Here is a 19,897-nt window from a genome sequence, read left to right on the forward strand (position 1 = left end):
GTACTACATACAACAACACACACTCCCACACACATTAATATGAGGCATTACCAACATTAGAATAGTTCAGATTTTCTTTTTTTTTTTAAATATTTATTTATTATGTATACAATGTTCTGTGTGTATGCCTGCAGGCCAGAAGAGGGCACCAGACCCTATTACAGATGGTGTGAGCCACCATGTGGTTGCTGGGAATTGAACTCAGGAACTTTGGAAGAGCAGACAATGCTCTTAACCTCTGAGCCATCTCTCCAGCCCTAGTTCAGATTTTCTTCACCAAATGTTCAGTAACATCAAATAAACACTAAAAATTGTAATATAAACTCATTTAATTTATTGAAATCAATATTAAATGCAAATGAAACAATTAATTTTCGAGAAACCACCTGTAAGCTTGTCCTCCAACCTAAATCACATTCTTAGACTCTGCTGCCTATTACCTCTGAAGACCATCAATACCACACACGGAAACTCACACGTGTCTGACAAGCATCAACAGCAGACACACATGGAAACTCCTGTCTGGCTTCCAAAGTTTCCCAAAGGTCTAAATCATAATTATGTTAGAGATTATCAGTAGTAATTCTGATTAAAAAGAGAATTTCATTCCAAGATAACTTGAGGACCTTTCCCCAAAAGATTAATTCCACTATAAACAAAACTACTATAAGAGCATTAATTGCTAGTTCATACCAATTTTTTTTTGGTTATCATTCAAACATCTATTAGACAAGGTTACATAGTCGAAAAAAACCCCAAAAATCCAAATAGAAACAAATGCCAAAAATGTATTAGTTTTAATTAACATCATTGGAAATGGATCTTTCTTTTTCTTCTTCTTCTTTTTTTTTTTTTATTTCTCTTTTGGTCTTTAGAGATAGGGTCTCCCTGTGTAGTTCTGGCTGGCTTAGAACTCAATCTGTAGACCATGCTGGCCTTAAACTCAGAGATCCGCCTGCCTCTGCCTCCCGAGTTAGTGAGTAAAGGCATGCACTACCACCACCCAGCTTTTTTTTCTCTAATTTTTTATAAATGTTAAAAACGTGCATGCTTCGTAGAAAATACAGACAATTCTCCTTAACTTCTAAGCAGTACACATCAATTAAATCACAATGATATTTTAATATTAATTACATACCTATGTCACTCAGTAAAGAAAGTATCTGGCTTTCTTTAAGTCCACAACAATTTTCTGGTTTGTTGAGTAGCTAAAGAAAAACATAAACAAACAAGCAAATAAATAAGTCATAATTTTATACTATTGCCTGGTAACAATGGCAACACACATTAATTGCTATACTGTCAAAGAATATTCAAATTTAAAAAAAGTCACAATAAAGAGATTATAAGAAGGAGGGTGGTGGTGGCACACGCCTTTAATCCCAGAACTCTGGTAGATCTCTGTGAGTTCGAGGCCAGCCTGGTCTACAGAGAAAGTTCCAGGATAGGCTACAAAGCTACAAAGAAACCCTGTTTTGAGAACTCAAGAACAATGGCAATGGGCTTCTGATCCTACTGCACGCACTGGCCTTGTGGGAGCCTAGGCAGTTTGGATGCTCAATTTACTAGACCTGGATGGAGGTGGGGGTTCCTTGGACTTCCTACAGGACAGGGAACCCTGATTGCTTTTCGGGCTGAGCGGGGGGGGGGGGGGGGGGGGAGTGGGAGGCGGTGGCGGGGAAGAGACAGAAATCTTTAATAAATAAATTAAAAATAAATAAATAAAAAATAAAAATAAATAAAGTAAAATAAAATAAAAGGATTGGGGCACAGTGGTACATGTCTATAAGGCCAGCATTTGGGGAGATGAGGCAGGAGCACCATGAGCTCAAGGCCAACATGAGCTACACTGAAAGAGTCTGTTTCAAAAATAGTAACAATGACATGAGATATAGGGAAAAAATAGTCACCAAATCCATACTGAGGTTGAGTAAATTTCATGAGAAGGCTCATAAAAAGTAAAGAGAAGGGCAATTGCACTTGAAATTAAAAAATGCTGGCAAAGACAGATACATCTAAAATTAAATAGAAATAATAATAATAATAATATAAAAAACAACCCTTTCGTTATTGCTTTCTTTTTGTGTAGCCTTGACTGTCCTGAAACTAGCTCTAGAGATCAGGCTGGTCTCAAACTCACAGAGATCAGCTTGACTCTGCCTTCCAAGTGCTAGGATTAAAGGCATACGCCAGCAGTACCTGATAAAAGACAACTTTTTAATAGGTCTCACAAATGCATTTTTATTTAAAATGGCCAACATAGTCCCACCTTGGAAACAACAACAAAAAAGCATGTTCTAAGCTAGGCATGGTGGCACAAGCTTTTAATCCCAGCACTTACAGGCAGAAGCAGGCAGCTCTCAAGACTAGCCTAGTCTACAAAGCAAGTTTAAGGCCAGCCAGGGGTACACAGTGAGACCCTGTCTTGAAAACAAACAACAATAAACCTAGGGTATTTGGAATGACTATAGTTTTTGTGGGGTTTTTTTTGTTTTTTGTTGTTTTTTTTTCAAACTTGACAGAAGCTAGAGTCATTTGGAAAAAGGAAACCTCAAATGAGACAATGCCTCTATCAGACTGGTCGGTAGGCATGTCTAAGGGACATTTTTTTGATTAACAACTGATGTGGCAGGGCCCAGATCACGGGGTTGTATAAGAAAGCAGACTGAGCAAGTCATGAAGAGTAAGCCAATAGCAGTGTTCCTTCTAGGTTTCACTTTATCCCAGCCTTGGTTTCCCTCAATCATTGATTGTGATTAGGATACATATAAGCTCTTATTTTCCCAGGTTGTTTTTGGTTGTGGTCTTAATCACAACAATAGAAAGCACTAAGACAGGGCTAGCAAATATTTCCTGTAAAGAGCAAACATTAAGTACTTCGAGCAATATGGAAGCCATATAATCTCTGTTATACTACTCAGTTCTAGAGCTGTGCAAAAGCAGCATAAACATGCACAGCGCCTGCTCCAATAAAAGTGTGTTTACAGAACAGGCGGCAGGATTATAGTTGTCTGTCCTTGTTCTCGATGATCGTGTCACATGATTCAGACACGGCTGAAGCTTGTGATTTACTATTTCAGTATCTCGAAACATCCATACTACCTTCCGGAGATCTCCTCCAGAACAGTACTCCATTGCTAGAAGAGGCACATCATTAATTAAAAAATTCAGTTCCTCAGGAACATCACAGGCCTTTACGATATTTGCATGGTCCAACCTAACAAGGAAAAAAGTTACAATAAAAAAAGTTTTCCAATGAAGAAGGACTGAATTTGAAATGATAATTGGGGATTAACTAGTGAGATAAGACTGATTTTCTTTACAAAATTCTAATTCTGATTGTACTGCATTTAATCTTAGCTAACAGACTAATAAGCTATTAATCTCTGAATTTTCTAATTAAAATAAACAAGTTTTACAAGGAAAATATATCTAAAAATACCATCACTGCTGCTATAGTTCTGTGTGCCAAGCAGTATGCTCTTTACACGTGTCAACTGACTTGTCACAATAATCTTAACACAAGTGTATCTGTTAAGAGTATCATCTATGAGAAAAATGAAGCACACAGAGGTAACATAACACCACATTGCAAGCAGGCTGTCAATAATGATGTAAACCGGACAATCTGGTACCAAAGCCTACATCACACTGCCTCTTCCACAATCACAATCATCACCCTAAAACTCTGGGCATTTCCTTCCAGTTTTAAATATAAATACAAATATAGTTTTTTTCAATAAGTATGGCTCAAATTATTTACTGACTTCAACTGCTCTTATTATTTTTTTTTTGAAGGTCAAAAGAGGGCATTGAATGCCCTGGAAAGTGAGTCAAAGACAGTTATGAGCCACTGCGTGGGGGCTGGAAACTGAGCTTGGATCTTCCAAAAGAGCAGTAAGTACACTTAACAGTTTATCCCTCTCTCCAGCCCCATAGTTCTTTTTTTTTTTAACACAACAATCTATTATCATCTCTGTGATCATCCTCACAGTGTAACAGAGCCCGAAATTATAGAATCTCATATCCCAGGAACTAAAGAGACAAGTGCATGAGGATCTAAGAATTTATATTATTAAATCTTCCTGTTAATTCTGCCATGTAGCCAAGTTTGAAAGCCAAAATAGAATGAGTTGAGCACAAACTAAACTCAAAAAATGCTCGTTTCAAATCCAGTACCAGCTGTATGACACAGAGCAGGGCACTGCACAGACACAGAGTTGTGATGACAACTCCAGGAAAGACTTGTAATGTAAACTACACTACTCATGTAAGCACACTAAATATATCACGGTCCCCTCAAAAGTTCAAGTCTCTTCTCCTTAAGCATATACACCATTCTTAGTGACCCATTTCTAACAAAATGCAGTGGGGAAAAAAATGAAATATGACTTCATATTTTATTTAAAATTGCCTTAAATCTTCAGAACAGATATATCAACTTTTTTCTTATACTCCCCCATTCAGATAATTGTTTGGGGGAAGCCCATTGCCATGCCATTAAAGCATGTGCACTTCCTGGTGGAGAGGCTCCCTTACTAAAGAACTATTGCCTCTGGTCTATAGTTGTGTGAGTGAGCCTGGAAGTTAATACTCATGCCTTGGCCAACCCTTCAGATAATGGCAGCTCTAAAATCAACATTTTGAGATGTCTCAGGAGAGGCCTTGAACTAGAAGCACAGTTAACTCAGCCATACTACAGAAATTAAATATTCAGCTTGAGCTATGAAATTTTGGAATAATTGTCTAAAAAACAATAGACTCATCATTTAGTAAAAGTTAAGTACAAAAAGAAATGAAGATTTATATACTAGTCATAAAGTTGCTCAATATTCAGAAGAAAGACTTAAAGAGCCAGGTTGAGAATGTTGTCTAGCTGATTTAAACTGTAACTCTTTTAGCCATAATGTGATAAAACTATCTAAAGTAGAACACATATATTCAAGACAAAATGACATTACCAAAAAGAGCTTGAGAAAAGTGGATCCTGGTCTCCTTCCCTACTATTGAAATTGGCTGGGCTATAGACCCAAAGCATTTGAAGTCACAGCACACACTTACTTTTTCATCATCTGGATTTCATGGCACCATCGTTCTCTGTTTTTGGTACTTAACTCCAGGCGACAAGACTTAATTGCTATTTTGATATCAAGTTCCTGTCAAAATAAAAAATTCATAGAAAATATGAATAAATTATGTTCTTATACAGATTTACTTACAATCAAAGAAATGTCAGCACAGGAAAATAAACACTCTATTTAGCCCACTTTAGTCAACATTAGTTACATGAACCATAATACTATTAAACCAATGATTTGAAGCTGTCAAATACACCATGGTATATAAGAGAAACTGAGAAGGACGCTACAACAGGTCTCTTCAGAAGATTACGTATGTTAATGATTTAGAACTACATACTACTAGAAAAAGATCCCATTTCTCCAACAAGTTTCTTCTCCATGCTTAGTCAAGACAAGAAATAAGGGCTCCAAATTCTAGTATATCCAGAAAGAAGAAAATAATCCAGGGCTCCCTAACCTCAAAACATCAAGAAATAGTTTTCATATGACCAAGCCTAATGCAAAACAAAAACAAACAAAACTCTCCAAAACTAGACCCTAATCTTTGCATTTCAAATGACCTGGAAAAGCATCCAAACAAGTGTGCTGCGGTTTAAGTACCTAATACAAACTAAGACCTCTTGCCTGTGATTAGTAATTTCACCAATTCTGGCTGAAAATAAAACTATCCTATGCATATTTCAGGAAATAGTCATGATATTCTGACACTAATAACACAGTCAGAACCAAACAGGCTATAATGCATTAAGAGCACAAAAGAGGGGCTCAGTGGTTAAGAGCACTGGCTGCTCTTCCAGAGGTCCTGAGTTCATTTCCCAGTTACATGATTACATGGTAGCTCACAGCCATCCATATTGAGATCTGATGCCCTCTTCTGGCCTGCGGTCAGACACATAGGCAGAACATTGTATACATAATAAATAAATAAATAAATCTTGAAGAAAACAAAAAGAGTTCAAAAGAGCGTAACACATGTGACATTTCTGCTACAAGCCAAAGGTGTGGTAAAAACTGTGTGAGTGGTGAGAGCAGGACCCAGGGGCTGAAAGGGGAAGCGGGGAGCAAGACAGATTAGATAGGATAGTCTGAATTAGGAACCAGGAGGAGGAAGAAGGCTAAAGGCCAGACAGTCCCTAGCGCAGGGGTTGGGGACTAAGAGAGACTAAGAGCTGGCTTTGCCACAGTGCGCACTCCTTTCAGCTCTCATTATAAGCAAATAGGTATCTGATAGTATTCATATCCTATATAAGATTCTACTACCACCATGGAGACTCCAGCACAGCTAAGATAATAAGCCCTAAATTCTGAGACAGGAAGTTATCTACTTTAAATAGGTCCCAACCACAAGAGATCCTTCAACACCTTGGTTTATATTTTACCTACTCTGTGAAAGTCAATCTTCTCATAGAAAATATTCTCTGGGAAGTTGACAGTTGCATAACAACAAAAAGGCCCGTTTTTTAAAAAAGTGAGACTAAATTGTGTGTGGTAATATGAGTCTATAGTTCCTGTTATTTGGAAGACAGAGGTAGGAAGAAAGTCTGAAAACACTAAGATAATTTCTTTACTTTTTAGAGCTTTTAAATTGGATTCCTAATTTGAATTACAATTCTCAAGCATTTACCCAATGTATTTGAGCGTACTGAAGTTGCCCCTCAGAATGCAGATGATGGCTTCTAGGACCTCGAGAGGATGCTGAAATCTGTAGATGCTCAAGTCCATGACATCAAATCACACAGTATCTGCCCATAACCTACATGTACCCTCTCTGGATATATTTAGTAGATGCAATCCCTGCAGTCCTAAGTCTTACTCGACCCTGCTCAGTGTGTGGCAGGCTGAACCCGTAGTGCTGAGGACAGAACCCAGGACCTTGGGCATGTACTTTGCCACTGAGTTACATCACCATCCCATATACACATTAAACAAAAGGTCTCTCTGTGGCCCATGGTGGCTTTAAACTGAAGGCAATCCTCCTAACTCAGTTTCCCAAGTGTTCCCATCATGCCTGGCTTCTACATTCTTTCTCTAAAGTATTCCGTGGAACTAGGTTTTTCAAATACCCTTTGAGAAGTTCTACCCTATCCACTAGGGAAAGTTCTCTGGTTGCTCACACCGCTAGGACTTTCAGTGTGTAGGGAATTACACTGAGTTTATGTTTACTTCCGAGACAGTCTCTGCCTACATAACTCAGGCTGCCCTTGACCACAATATTAAGCCCACTCAGGCTGGCCTCAAATTCACTGGTGATAGTGTGTGTTAACTCTTACACAGGACTAGGTTGGAGATACAGCCTTCCGCAGAGTTTCCAGACCAATGATAATTTGCTCAAAATCTACACCTCACCACATTCTTCAGGAAAGCCAAACCCTCAAGGGTAATGCACTGGTTTGGGTATTAATTTTCTGGAGATAAGATCCACAGTTTTTACTGAATTATCAAAAGACCCACAACTCAAACATGATTACCTGGGGCTGGGGGTGTAACCCAGCGGCAGAACATTTGCCTAGCATGTGCAAGGCCCTGTGTTCTACTCCTCCCACCAACATTAAAATAAGCAAGGCGACCGTTAGTTCACAAATCTTTAAAGAGTGTGAGTAACTGCTGTTGCAACGGTTAAACATTTTCCCGGGCCCGATCTTAACTGTCTCCCCCAGAACAAACCCCTCAGTCTACTTCTTTCCCTTTGAAGCAAAGGTCATTTTCACCACCTTCCCCTCACACTGTTCCTTGCCTGGAACGCTCCAATACCCAAGTCTGCCAATGTTTCCAAAGGTTCAACTCCGGACACCAGGAAGGACCTTCCTTGTTTACACACATACTGACACTCGACATTCATACATACCCCTCATCAACACACTCACTCGACGTTCATACATACTCCTCGTCACTACACACACACACACACACACACACACACTCGACGTTCATACATACCCCTCATCAACACAGACACACACACACACACTCGACATTCATACATACCCCTCGTCACCACGGACACACACACACACTGGACGTTCATATATACCCCTCATCAACACAGACACACACACGCACACACACTCGACATTCATACATACCCCTCATCAACACAGACACACACACACTCGACATTCATACATACCCCTCGTCACCACGGACACACACACACACTGGACGTTCATATATACCCCTCGTCACCACAGACAGACAGACACTCGACAGCTGCAACAGCTTCATTTCACTCACTGTCCGGGGACCTGAGACTCGCCTGGCACAGGCTCACAAGCGGTCTCACCCGCACTCGTTGACCGGCCCCCGGCACTGCCCAGCACAACCACACCTCTGCCACCCTGACTGACAGCAGCCAGACCCAGCGCCACTGCTCCCGCCCCCGCCTCACCCGGTGCTGGTACAGACAGACGTTCCCGAAGCCGCCGGTGCCAAGCCGCTCCCGCATCTCCCAGGGGCCGCCCGCGCCCGGCCGCAGCCCCGGGGGCCGCTCCATGGGGCGGGAGCGCCAGCCACCTCAGGCTTCGCCGCCGGTCCAAGGCCGGTTCCGGGCTGCCGAGGCTCGCGCGTCCGGTTTCTCGCGAGATCTACGCGTCACTTCCGATATTTCCGCAGGAAAAGTCCCGCCCCGGCCTTCTCCATCTGATTAAGGCTTGCAGCACTCCAGCCGACCGGGAAGCTAGTAACTCAAAAGTGTAAGACTCAGCCTAGAGTCAAATTCTCAATGTCTGTACGCAAGTCGATGTTGCCGATCACTGATAACGAGTGGTATTCCGTTAGTTGGTTCTATTATTTTCATGTATCCCATGGAATTAGAATATCAGAATTGAAGGTAATACAGCAAAAGAGCCTCGGAGAACACTCCCCCTCTCCTGGGATTGGTGCTGGCAAATGGGCCGGGCACGGGCGGGTTGCACTGTGCTCTTTTAAGTACCCTTGGCGTCTTCCAGACTGAGAGAGCCTTCGTTTGTGGGATTTTTGTTTTGTGTGACTGTGTGTGTTTGTAATTAAATGAGTTCTTTGAAGGTTTCTCACCCCAAACTTTGTGTTTGTCCTCACCCCATCAACATTTCGTCTTTTGCAGAGCCCTGCCCTCTGCCCCTGGAACCCTACCACCATAACGGCCACCATAAGCCTGAAAGAAAACAGCGCTAACCAGCCCATTGATTCATTAGTCTTCAAATGCACTGTGGTCTCCTGCACGTCCGCTCAGAATCTCTCCTATAATCCCAAAGCACCCAAGGATATGATGTTATTCCGGAGTTAAGACTCTTTTTTTTTCCCCAGGCTTGTGAGTTTCCCTTCGGACCTGGCGAATCTTGCTACTTCTCAACTTTTGTTTCAGACTTGCCAACGCAATGGTTCTAGTTTGGAATTGTTTCTGAGGTGCCCTACAGGGTTGCAAAGACAAGTTTGGGGGAGCCCTTGTTCCAATAAGGCATACTTCTGAGTGGTGGATTGCACAGGAAGAAGTTCCCCGTCTTTCCATTTGAGTGGGTTATCTGCCTCTTGGAACCGAGGTTTGTTTTGAGACAGGTCTCATATAGTCCAGGCTGGTCTAGAACTCCACCTAATTCAGGCTTGTGGCACTCCTCCAGGCTGGAATGCTAATAACTCAGCACAGAATCAAATTCCCAGTGTCTGTATACAAGTCAGTGTTGTGGACACTGGTGGTGAGTGGTGTTCCCGTTAGTTGGTTCTATTATTTTCATGGAACCCATGGAATTGGAGTATCAGGCTTAAAGGCGATAGCAATGAGCCTCCGAGAACGCCTCCCTTAGAGCAGACTGTCACGTATCAGCGTGAACCCTCGTTTGCTGTGTATGACCGCTAGGAGTGTGTCCAGTCTCCACAGGAGGGACCTAATTTTATTATGAGATACTAAAAACTACAGCCAGGATAGTGTTAACCAGGCGACCCAAGTTGGTTCCTACAGTTACTTCACTTTTTAAATAATCTATTCTTAAAACACAACTCAAAGTTTGTTGAATTCTTTTTTTTTTTTTTCTTTTTTGAGACAGGGTCTATATAGCCATGTCTGACCTGGAACTCACTATGTAGCTCAGACCTCAAACTCACAGAGATCTGCCTGCTGAATGCTAAGAGTAAAGACCAGGCCTTTTATTATTTGTATTTGTAGAATGGTTTATCCCAGGCTTCACAATCTTCAGGTTTCCAAGACTGGTTTGTTTTTCAATGTTGTTTTGTTTTTTAATATGCGAAATGGAGGTCAAGAAATTTTTGTGACAACTCAGTGAAAGTGTATCTGGGCCGTAAGTGGCCACTAAAGAAGAACAATTGTTTTCTTCTGGCTTCAGATCTGCAGCATTCTCCCATGGCCACACTGCTCCTGCTCCACGGACCTACTCTTCACAGCACCACTGGTCCTTAAACATCTGTAGAATGGGACTGTACCAGCCCTATTTTATTTGTAATTTCACCATGGTCTATGCCCTGATGATCCCTAAAGCCCTATCACCAATGAGTCTGAGATGTATCTAACAGCACTCTGGACACATCTGTTAGATAACCCAGCTATCTTAACCATCTAAGATGCATTTAAAGTCCTGTCACCAATCCCGATCTGCTTGAGTTTTAGAAGTACCTAATGGCAATCTGGGCACATCTATTGGGTAACTCAGGTATGTTAAACACCCAAAACACATTCAAAGAAAAACTCATTTTCTTAAATCTGCCACTTCCTTTCCCAATTAGACCATAAACAAATCAGTACTGTGCTGGGACATTCACTGACTCTTGGAACTTGGAAAAATTCCCAGCATATCCGAGTTAAATATCTGAGAGATGGATTCTCTTATGTAAAGGGGATACCGTGAGAAAGCAACAGCAAAGGAAGGCCACAGTTTTCTCTGGCCCACACAGACTGAGCTTCCTGTGCTACTCCGGGATAACTGCTAGGCATAAAGCTCTGGTCTCCATTACACACACACAGAATTTCACTTCAGGGTGATAAGCAACATAAGACATTTGTTAAAAAAGCATTCCCTTTTTATCACTTATAAGATTTAGGGAAGGTTATTTTTGCTTTTTTGGGAGGGGGCAGGGGACAAAGATGTGTCTCACACCATAGCCCAGACTGGCTTGGAACTATGTAGGCCAAACTAGCCGTAGTTCACATCAATTCTTCTGCCACAACATACTTTCTGAGATTACAGGCATGAGCAACCACACCCAACCTCAAAAGGTTAAAAGTCTGTGAAGATGTGGACAAACACAGCTGTTCTGAGAACTATGGAGCAGACATTCTTTTCACATACAATTGCATCTCAGAATGACTTCTTTAAAAAAGAAAAAGAAAAGAAAAAAGTCCATCCTAAGCCTCTTGCTGCAGGCAGGTTCCATGGGCAAATATGGAAAAGACGCAGGGAGGCAGCCCCCATGGGAGACTCTGTAGCTTCATTCTAAAAAGAGGATGTAAGAATTTCCTGTCAAGTTCATAAAGTGTCCTTCTCTTTGCCTAGTCATCCAGAGTGAAGTCAAAAGGTTCAAAGTCTTTCCGGAAGCGGCGAGCCAGGGTCTCCTCCTCTTCCTTACTGATCTGACACTGCCTCCAGTCAGCCTTGTCAGGAACATTGAGAATGGCTTCACTGGCCAGTACCTCCCTGCAAAGAGAATACGAAGGAAAATGTGAATAGCAACTGAAACCCACCAGTCCCTTGTTCCTCTCCAGCCAGCTCTCCTCGGTAGCATCTAAGGAGTACGTAGACTTCTTACTCCTTACACTGCTCTCCGGACCTGACTGACATTTCTGCCTTCTTCTCTATTAAAATCACTGCCATATTAAGTGACCTCTCCTACCCCATTTATTTCTCCTTCCCTGGAACAACTCAAAACTACAGTTTTAGTACTCAGGGTAGGAACACCACATACAAAGTAGACAACAGGCATCAGAAAAATCAGACCGAATTTCATTCCAAGCTCTGCTACTTGGTATCTATGACTTGAATACAACTTCATCTCTAACCCTTGATCTAAGGCTCACTACAGGAGGGCTACATATAGGACTTGGTACAGGACAGAAGCCACACACCAAAGCATGTTCCCAGCAGCTGTTCTGTCTCATCTTGCTATAGTTCTGGCAGTCTGACGAGACAGTTTGCTGAGGGCACGGTTCAGAGTCACGTCATGCCCATTCTGACTTAAAATCCCTCTGCCTATCCTTCTAGGTGACTCACATTGTATGAGTACACCAAGAGAAGTTCCATGTGAAGAAAACAATTTACAGATACATATACACACAGCTTCTAATTTCTAACGGTTTATATTTTTACTTTTAACTTATTTTACTAAAGTAGAAAAATCTATTTGGCTCATTTCAACTTTGAAGATACAATAAAGAGGTGAAAATGAATCACAGCGGTCCTCTGAAAGACAAAGGTTCTAAGCTCAAACCTTGAGCATGTTTCTTCATAGTGTGAAATGAAGATAGAATCACTTTCCCTATTAAGTATAAAATGTATCAATTATATTAGTATTATAAAAACTTTCAGGGTTGAAAACATAAACAACTCCCATGATCACAAACCACTGTGCCAACTGTACACGGTTGCGTGTACTGGCATATGCTTTATGTATGTCCCCACTGTGCCTACCTACATCTGTGCAAAGGCAACAAGAAGATTAAACCACATATTTAGAGCATTTAACATATTTGTTCTCATTTATCAATTATCTGTTTGAAAAAAAAAAAAACCTCTATTTTCTAGACTTATCCAATGGGGCAATCCCTTGGAGGCTTTCCAAACTAGTCTAAGAATGGCTGAACGCTTATTGGAAGCCCAGCTGAAACCATTGGGAATGGCTAGAGATCACCACTGTGTGCATTTTCTACTTCCCTCTACACAGGCTTTTAGAACAATGCAGAACAGCAAGGTTAAAGACCTCTCTCATCTTGGTCTTTCACCAAACCTTCACCAGATTGAGGTTTGAACCTTCAATTGTGTAACCACGGGCATACTACACCCAATAGAGTAACCACTAGCCAGATGTGGCCATTTAAATTTAAGCTCTATTTAATTAAATAAAATTAAGAATTCAGTTCTTCAGTTCCATTTTCAATTTTTTTACTATGTATATTTATTTGTGTGGATTCATGCGTGCCATGGCACCTGTGTGGTCAGAGAACACATGGGTAGAAGTCAGTTATCTCCTACATTAGGTTCCAAAGATCAAACTAAGTCACGTGGCTTAGCATCTCACTGGGTCCTCAGTCCCATTTTCAAGTATCCAAGAGCAACATGTAACTTGTGATTATGGTACTAGTGCAGCTTTATAGAGCATGTCCATATCTGTATGAAGTTCTGCTGAGCGCTGCTCCAGACCATCACTCAGGCGAGCAACTGGGCTGACGGTATATAACCAGCAGAACTAGGTTAGATGAGATAATGCATGTGAAGTTCCCACAGTGTCTGACCCAGCGAATGCTCAATAGTAGCACTTTATTCTAACAAGGTGCTCTCATCCCGTCTTTTCCCTCTATGGTCCGTCTCTTAAACCATCACTTACAGGCCTTTCATGGTCCATCCTTCTCTGAGTTTCTAAAGTACAATGTTCCTCAAAATTTAATCATGGTACTGTTCAAATTCTCCATCACAGGACTGTATTACTGACCTGCTCTAAAACCATAAGCTTCTTGGGGACTTTTCATTGATTACCCATGCAGTCCATCACCGTGTTTATTATAGCTCTAATGAAATATACCAAATAGAGTAAAAACATACAAACCTTCCAAACTGCAAAGGAAAATTCTTTTTAATTCTGTGGAAAAGCTTTTCTCCGGTGTCAAGTTCAACATAAAAGTATGCGGCTCCTGGCTGTGCAATCTGAAGTAAACAGAGTTGTATAAAGACAAAGAAGATCAAATTTAAAAAGCTCCCTCTTCTGCAAACTTTGATTTAGCAAAGAATTTAGTCTAGAAATTAAAAAAAAAAAACTGGGACAGTATAGGAGCTAGAGTTTAAAAAGCCAATATATTCCCAGTGGGACCCATCCTTCAAAATTCCCATTTTAGCAGGTGTCTAATTTCTTTGTTTAGTTAATTCATGTGTATTTATAAATGTGTGCCTATTCTCATCTCTGTGATTACACATGTGGTGTATCCACTGCCTGGGGAGGCCAAATGACCCTGGGTGACTTTTTCAGTGCTCTCCACCTTATGTTTTTTGACTCTGCACCCTTTCAGTTTGTCTCTACCTCCTCGGAGCTTGGATCACAGGCACCTGTCCCAGCACTTGACCTTAACAAGGCTGCTGGATATCAAACTTAAGTCCTCACCGAGCCATCTTCCCAACCCCATGAAATGTCTAACTCCTTATTCTTCCCAGGAAAGCACTAAGACTTTGTTATAGTGATGTCTTCGCCTCTAGACTTGTCAACATCCTGCATTCTAGTACCAAACGACCCTATTATTTAGTATTTTTGGAATAGCTTGACAGTACCTCTGATTCACCTTGTCAAAACCCAGATCTTAACTCCTCCCTGAACATCACCAACCCTTCCTGCTTCACCTGCTTGATGTCTGAGTGCTCTGGAATTTCCAACAGCTCTATCTGTTGCTCCTGTGCCTGGGTAATAAAGGCATCTTTAATGTCATCTGTAACACAGCAGCTGAGGGGCACAGGAATGACCTGGGTTGGTGTGGGAGAAAAAGAAGAAACTCTATGAACTGATTCCAAAGAAGCTGTCTTTAAAGTCTTAGAGGAGGAACAAATCCATCACTGGGGTGGAGAGCCACCCCTCAGTAGAGATTCTCCTCAGGCCAAACAGCCTCCATCGGCCTGGCTGTAGGACTTAAACTTATGAGAGCCAGTCGCTTATGGGAGCCAATCTGTCAACAGAAAACTCTCAAGAGAGACTCTTTGTCCCTAAGACTCTGCCGGCTCCTGCATAATGTACGTGGCAGAGTCAGGCCCATCTGAATACTTAGCAGATGTGCCAGGAAGACGCTACCACCAAAGACACAAATCACTCAACTTCTAGCGGACTATACCCATGCTAGTTGGAAACTATTTTCCTACCTCTAAGCCTTCATGCATGCTGGACTTCCACACAAAATATCCATGTCTTACCATCACGACCCATTTCTCTATCTGCCATGGAACCTGTTTTAACTACCCACTCTTTCTAAACAGACACACGCTGCTAGTCACTGACCCCAGCATGACCTTCCCCATGAAATCTCTGGGATTATCAGCAGATACTCCTAGCCCTCTAACGCTATTTGAGTATTATCATGAAAGTAAGATTAAATGCTCTAAGTATTACATTAAAATTCAACACTGAGGTCAGAACTATTTAGATATTTATCAGTCTCAAGGTCCCCGAAGTGATATCCAAGTTCCTGGGCAGAAAACACCTACCTGAAGCTGGAGATGATGGCTCCTATAATTTCTTTCAAAAAGAACACAGCGCTTCCCCCGACTCTTAAAGAAGCGTTTCAGAGTAGCCTTATACTTCTCCACTTCTTCCACCACCTCTGCCGAAAGCTCGACAACTGACTGGTAGTGCCCGATAGGCAGGATGAGGACGTGGTCATCACATAAACCTCCTTTAGCCAGGGCGAGGTAGCACTAAAGAAGAATCACATAGGCAGTTTGAAGGCTGCCTCACTACAGGCCGTGTGAGAGAGAGAACGGCATAAAGTAATGCCGTGAGGCGGGGAAGCCCAAAGCTGATCTAAAGGGCACACCTAGAAAGTAAAAGCTCTTCAAGCTTGTTCGCAGCCTTCATCCACAGGCTCCAGGGCCAACTGCGCTGTGCGTGTCACAGACCTTGACTCCAGACACCTCCCTAGGCAGTGCCAACCATTAAGATGCAAAACAGAAATAGGAAAAGTGCCGCCTCAGTCTGAGAAGAACTGAAAACTCAAAGTGAGACTCCAGCTGTTCTACAGGAGGCCACAAAGAAAGAAGCTTTCAGACTGTCACCGTTAGAAACCAAAACAGGAAGAAACCAATGAAAAACAGATGAACACCACCTGTCTGCAGAAGCATTACACATTAAGCAAGCCTTAGGGAACATCCAGTTTTAGTCGTGGGGCCTGGAGTGCAATTAAAACTCTGGTGATTAAACGGGCTTCACTGTAAGTAAAAGGAAAAGGCAATTATCTTTACAGAGCCTGAATAATTAATCTCTAGTAAGGCCCCTGAGGAAGAGGATCTGAGAAATGTGAAACTGAATGACTTCCCTGAGACCTGTGATGTTCAACGGGGATTTGTCTAGCCTAGTCACCATACTCAGGATTATCAGCTCTACAGACTGATCCAAGGTGCTCCAATCATGTGACTAAAATCATTATCCTAGATACATCAGGCATGGTATACAGCTACAAAGCTACACACTTGTGATGGCTTGATTGTCAACTTTACTACATCTGGTATTAACTAAAACCCAAAAATGAGGGTCATACCAGTGCAGATTTATGCTTAATTTGAAGTGAGAAGATCTACTTCTAATCCAGATTTGAACTGGGAAGACACACCTTTAATCTAGATCTTTAATCTAGATATTTGGAGCTGGAAAAACCCACCTCTAATCTGGTCCATACCTTCTGCGGGAAGCCTATATAAGGACATGGAAGAAGGCAGCTTTTACTCTTTGCCTGCTTGCTCTCCCCTTGCTAGCAAGTCTATTCCTTCCTTCACTGGCATTAGAGCCTACTTCTTCAGTACTCCAGCATACACTGAGGATCAGCTGAGACATCCTGCCTCACATACTGAACAACTAGTGGATTCCTGGACGTTCCATTCATAGTCAGCCATTGTTGGATTAGCTGGGCCACAGCCTGAAAGTCATTCTAATAAATACCATATGTTTGTGTGTATATATATACTCATATATTTATATATATATACACACATACATGCACACATACATAGAGACAGAGAGATTCAGCCTATAAGTTCTTATTCTAGAGAACCCTGAGTAATAAAATCCTTGACTACTAAATTGAATTTATCACTTTAGTCTTTCTTATGCTTAATGAACTTCATTTCTTAGTAGTTTTGTTGTATTTTTTAGATAAAGCCTCACTCTGAAACCCAGTCTAACCTAGAGCTCATTATGTAGTCCAGGTGACTTGAATTTGTAACAATCCTCCTGCCTCAGTCTCCTGAGTGCTAGTATTACAGGCATGAGCCACAACATTGGGTTAACAATATCAACATTTTAAATCTATTAAATATATATAAGCAACACATGATTCCCTTCTCTATTCAATATTTAAAGTAGGGAAAACAGTGAGAAATATTTGAAACAACAGGGCGGGGGGGGTAAGTGGAGGGGATGGGAGAAAGGGAAGGAGGGGGAACTTGGATTGGTATGTATAATGAAAAATGATAGTTTGTTTTCTTTTTTAAAAAAAAATAAAATAAAAATATTTAAAACAGTCAGAAATTAAGAAAATCAACTCAATACTCCAAGAAACATAGATGAATCTAAGAAATACACAGAAAACTCATCTCGTATGAATCTTGTGAAACTGCTTCCATAAAACTATACCATCTATAATCAAAAAGGCAGAAAATGTGTTAAAGATGTATCTCAATAGCAGAGTTCTTGCCCAACATGCACAAGACCCTGGGTTCAGTCTCCAACACTATCAAGAAAGGAGGGGAAAGACTTTGAACAATATTAATGAGAATGTGGAAAAGCCAAAACTCTCATAATGTTGCTGGTGGGAGCATAAAATAATGTCATTTTGAAAATCAGCTTGACAATTTCTTAAAAAATTAAAACAGACCTGGAGAGAAAGCTCAGCAGTTAAGAGCACATACTGCTCTTGCAGAGGAGCAAAGTTCAGTTCCCAGCATCCATGACAGGGGCTCACAACTTCCTATAGTTCCAGCCCCAGGGGAGTCAAGGCCTGGATCCTCAGGCACGTACACTTAGATGTACATATACCAGCAAACACACACATACACATGATTAAGAACAAAATATCGGCTGAGTGGTAGTGGCACACGCCTTTAATCCCAGCACTCAGGAGGCAGAGGCAGGCAGATCTCTGTGAGTTAGAGGCCAGCCTGGTCTATACAGTGAGTTCCAGGACAGCTAGAGCTAAACAGAGAAACCCTGTCTTGAAAACAAAACAAAAAAAACAACAAAAAAAACTTTTAAGTTTAAACACAAATTTGCCAAAATAATAACATATGGTTTTATGTTTTCCATGTATAAACACATGCAAATATTACATTGTTCCTGAGAGCTATAAAATGCTAACAAACTAAATGTCTATCAAGTGATAAGTAAATAGACAAAAACAATACATCTATATATGACACTAACTGGCAATAAAAAGGAATGAGACATTTATACATGAAATACAATATGAATGAAACTTAAGATTCTTTTATGCTAGTCAAAGAAGTCAGACACAAAAAGCATTATTATATGATTTCAGTTCAAAGAAATGTCTAAACCCCACAACCCTAAAAAGACACAAGAAGTGGCCAAGGCTGAAGATGGAAACTGAGATTACTATAAATGTCTAAAAAATTTTACTGAACTGATGGAAATGTTCTAAACCTCTATTTGGTCTTATATTTTCTTTCTTTGAGACAAGGGTCTGTGTGGCCTGACTGTCCTGGAACTTGCTATGAACTAGAGCAGACTGGCCTTGAACTCAAGAGATCTACCTATCTCTGCCTCCAGAGTGCTGGAACTGCAAGACATTCTGTAGGACACAGAAGAAAGTGACTGACAAACTGCCAATATAGGCAGAACTGTCTTTGAAATTTCCTGCTTCATGGACAAGTCTGCCATATGGGCCTGTAGGATTAAGGTGGATGCCCCAATGTTACAGAAGAACTCTGGGTGGCTGTTCAGGCAGTGAGATGTCTCTGCCAATTCTAGAGTTTTGGAAGTTACTTACAATACACTTCCTGTTTACTTAGGTAATATTATATCCTTCTGGAGTCTTTAATGGAGTTGAAGAATATATAGTTATAGTTTTTCTTAGTTATGACAAAAGATAAAGTAGATATAAATATTGTAACTAATTCTTGCTTGACACCTGTTTTGTTATATGTAATTTTAATATGTTAAAGTTAAAACCCTCCTTTTTATTTAAACAGAAATGGGAAGGTGATGTGGGATTCCTCTCAGTATGCTGTGATTACCATTGATTAATAAAGAAACTGTCTTGGGCCTGTGCAGGGCAGAACAGAGGTAGGCAAGGAAAACTAAACTGAATGCTGGAAGAGAGAAGGGCAGAGTCAGCTGGGAGCAGATGCACTGGAACTTTAGCCGGTAAGCCGCAGCCACGTGGCTATACACAGATTAATAAAAATGGGTTAAATTAAGATGTAAGAGTTAGCCAATAAGAATCTAAAGCTAAAGGGTCAAGCAGTGATTTAAACAATATAGTTCCTGTGTGATTATTCTGGGAATCTGGGGAGCAGGGAAACAAACAAGCAGCCTCCTACTACAAAGGTGTGCACATCACAGCTGGCATCTAACCTATACTATGTGATGGTTACATAATTTAAAAAGCTTACTAAAATATCAATGACTTATACACTTAACATGGGTAAATTTACTGGGTGTGATGGCTCACACCTTTAATCCCAGCACCTGGAGGAAGAGGCAGGAGGATCTCTGTGAGTTTGAAGCCAGCCTAATCTACACAGTGAGTTCCAGGACAGTCAGTGCTATGTAGAGAGACCCTAAAGAGGAGAGGGGAGAGGAAGGGAGGGAAAGGGGAAAAGAAAGGAAAGAGAGAAAGAGAGAGAGAGAGAGAGGGAGACAGCAAGGGAGGAAGGGAAAAGAAAAGAATAAATTTGATAAGTAAATTATACACCATG

At 41.1% G+C, this 19,897-nt stretch overlaps 2 protein-coding genes and 1 non-coding gene across 7 annotated transcripts in view; all 3 read right to left on the minus strand.

The window, feature by feature from the left end:
* Chuk (component of inhibitor of nuclear factor kappa B kinase complex) overlaps window positions 1–8,655 on the minus strand; it is a 36,586-nt gene extending 27,931 nt beyond the window's left edge. The window contains exons 1-4 of one of the 2 annotated variants that reach the window (XM_075974162.1): window positions 8,467–8,654; window positions 5,062–5,156; window positions 3,103–3,217; window positions 1,139–1,208 (exon numbers count right to left, since the gene is read on the minus strand). In XM_075974162.1, the coding sequence (XP_075830277.1) occupies window positions 1,139–1,208; window positions 3,103–3,217; window positions 5,062–5,156; window positions 8,467–8,571 (385 nt within the window). In that variant the 5' untranslated portion in view covers window positions 8,572–8,654. Of the gene's footprint in view, window positions 1–1,138; window positions 1,209–3,102; window positions 3,218–5,061; window positions 5,157–8,466 lie in introns of both variants that reach the window. The other variant, XM_075974163.1, reaches the window with a different exon arrangement.
* Window positions 8,656–11,059: 2,404 nt separating this feature from the next.
* The window catches only part of Cwf19l1 (CWF19 like cell cycle control factor 1), a 299,806-nt gene continuing 290,968 nt past the window's right edge, over window positions 11,060–19,897 (minus strand). For all 4 annotated transcript variants that reach the window (XM_075974183.1, XM_075974181.1, XM_075974180.1 and 1 more), the window contains 4 exons: window positions 15,455–15,664; window positions 14,603–14,722; window positions 13,821–13,918; window positions 11,060–11,698 (listed from right to left, as the gene is read on the minus strand). In XM_075974183.1, the coding sequence (XP_075830298.1) occupies window positions 11,554–11,698; window positions 13,821–13,918; window positions 14,603–14,722; window positions 15,455–15,664 (573 nt within the window). In that variant the 3' untranslated portion in view covers window positions 11,060–11,553. The remainder of the gene's footprint in view (window positions 11,699–13,820; window positions 13,919–14,602; window positions 14,723–15,454; window positions 15,665–19,897) is intronic.
* On the minus strand, window positions 14,907–15,051 carry LOC142851473 (small nucleolar RNA SNORA12). The gene has a single exon (XR_012910791.1). It is a non-coding gene; the product is annotated as a small nucleolar RNA SNORA12 (small nucleolar RNA).

This window comes from Microtus pennsylvanicus, chromosome 5 (assembly GCF_037038515.1).
Source record: "Microtus pennsylvanicus isolate mMicPen1 chromosome 5, mMicPen1.hap1, whole genome shotgun sequence".
Taxonomy (NCBI): Eukaryota; Metazoa; Chordata; class Mammalia; order Rodentia; family Cricetidae; genus Microtus; species Microtus pennsylvanicus.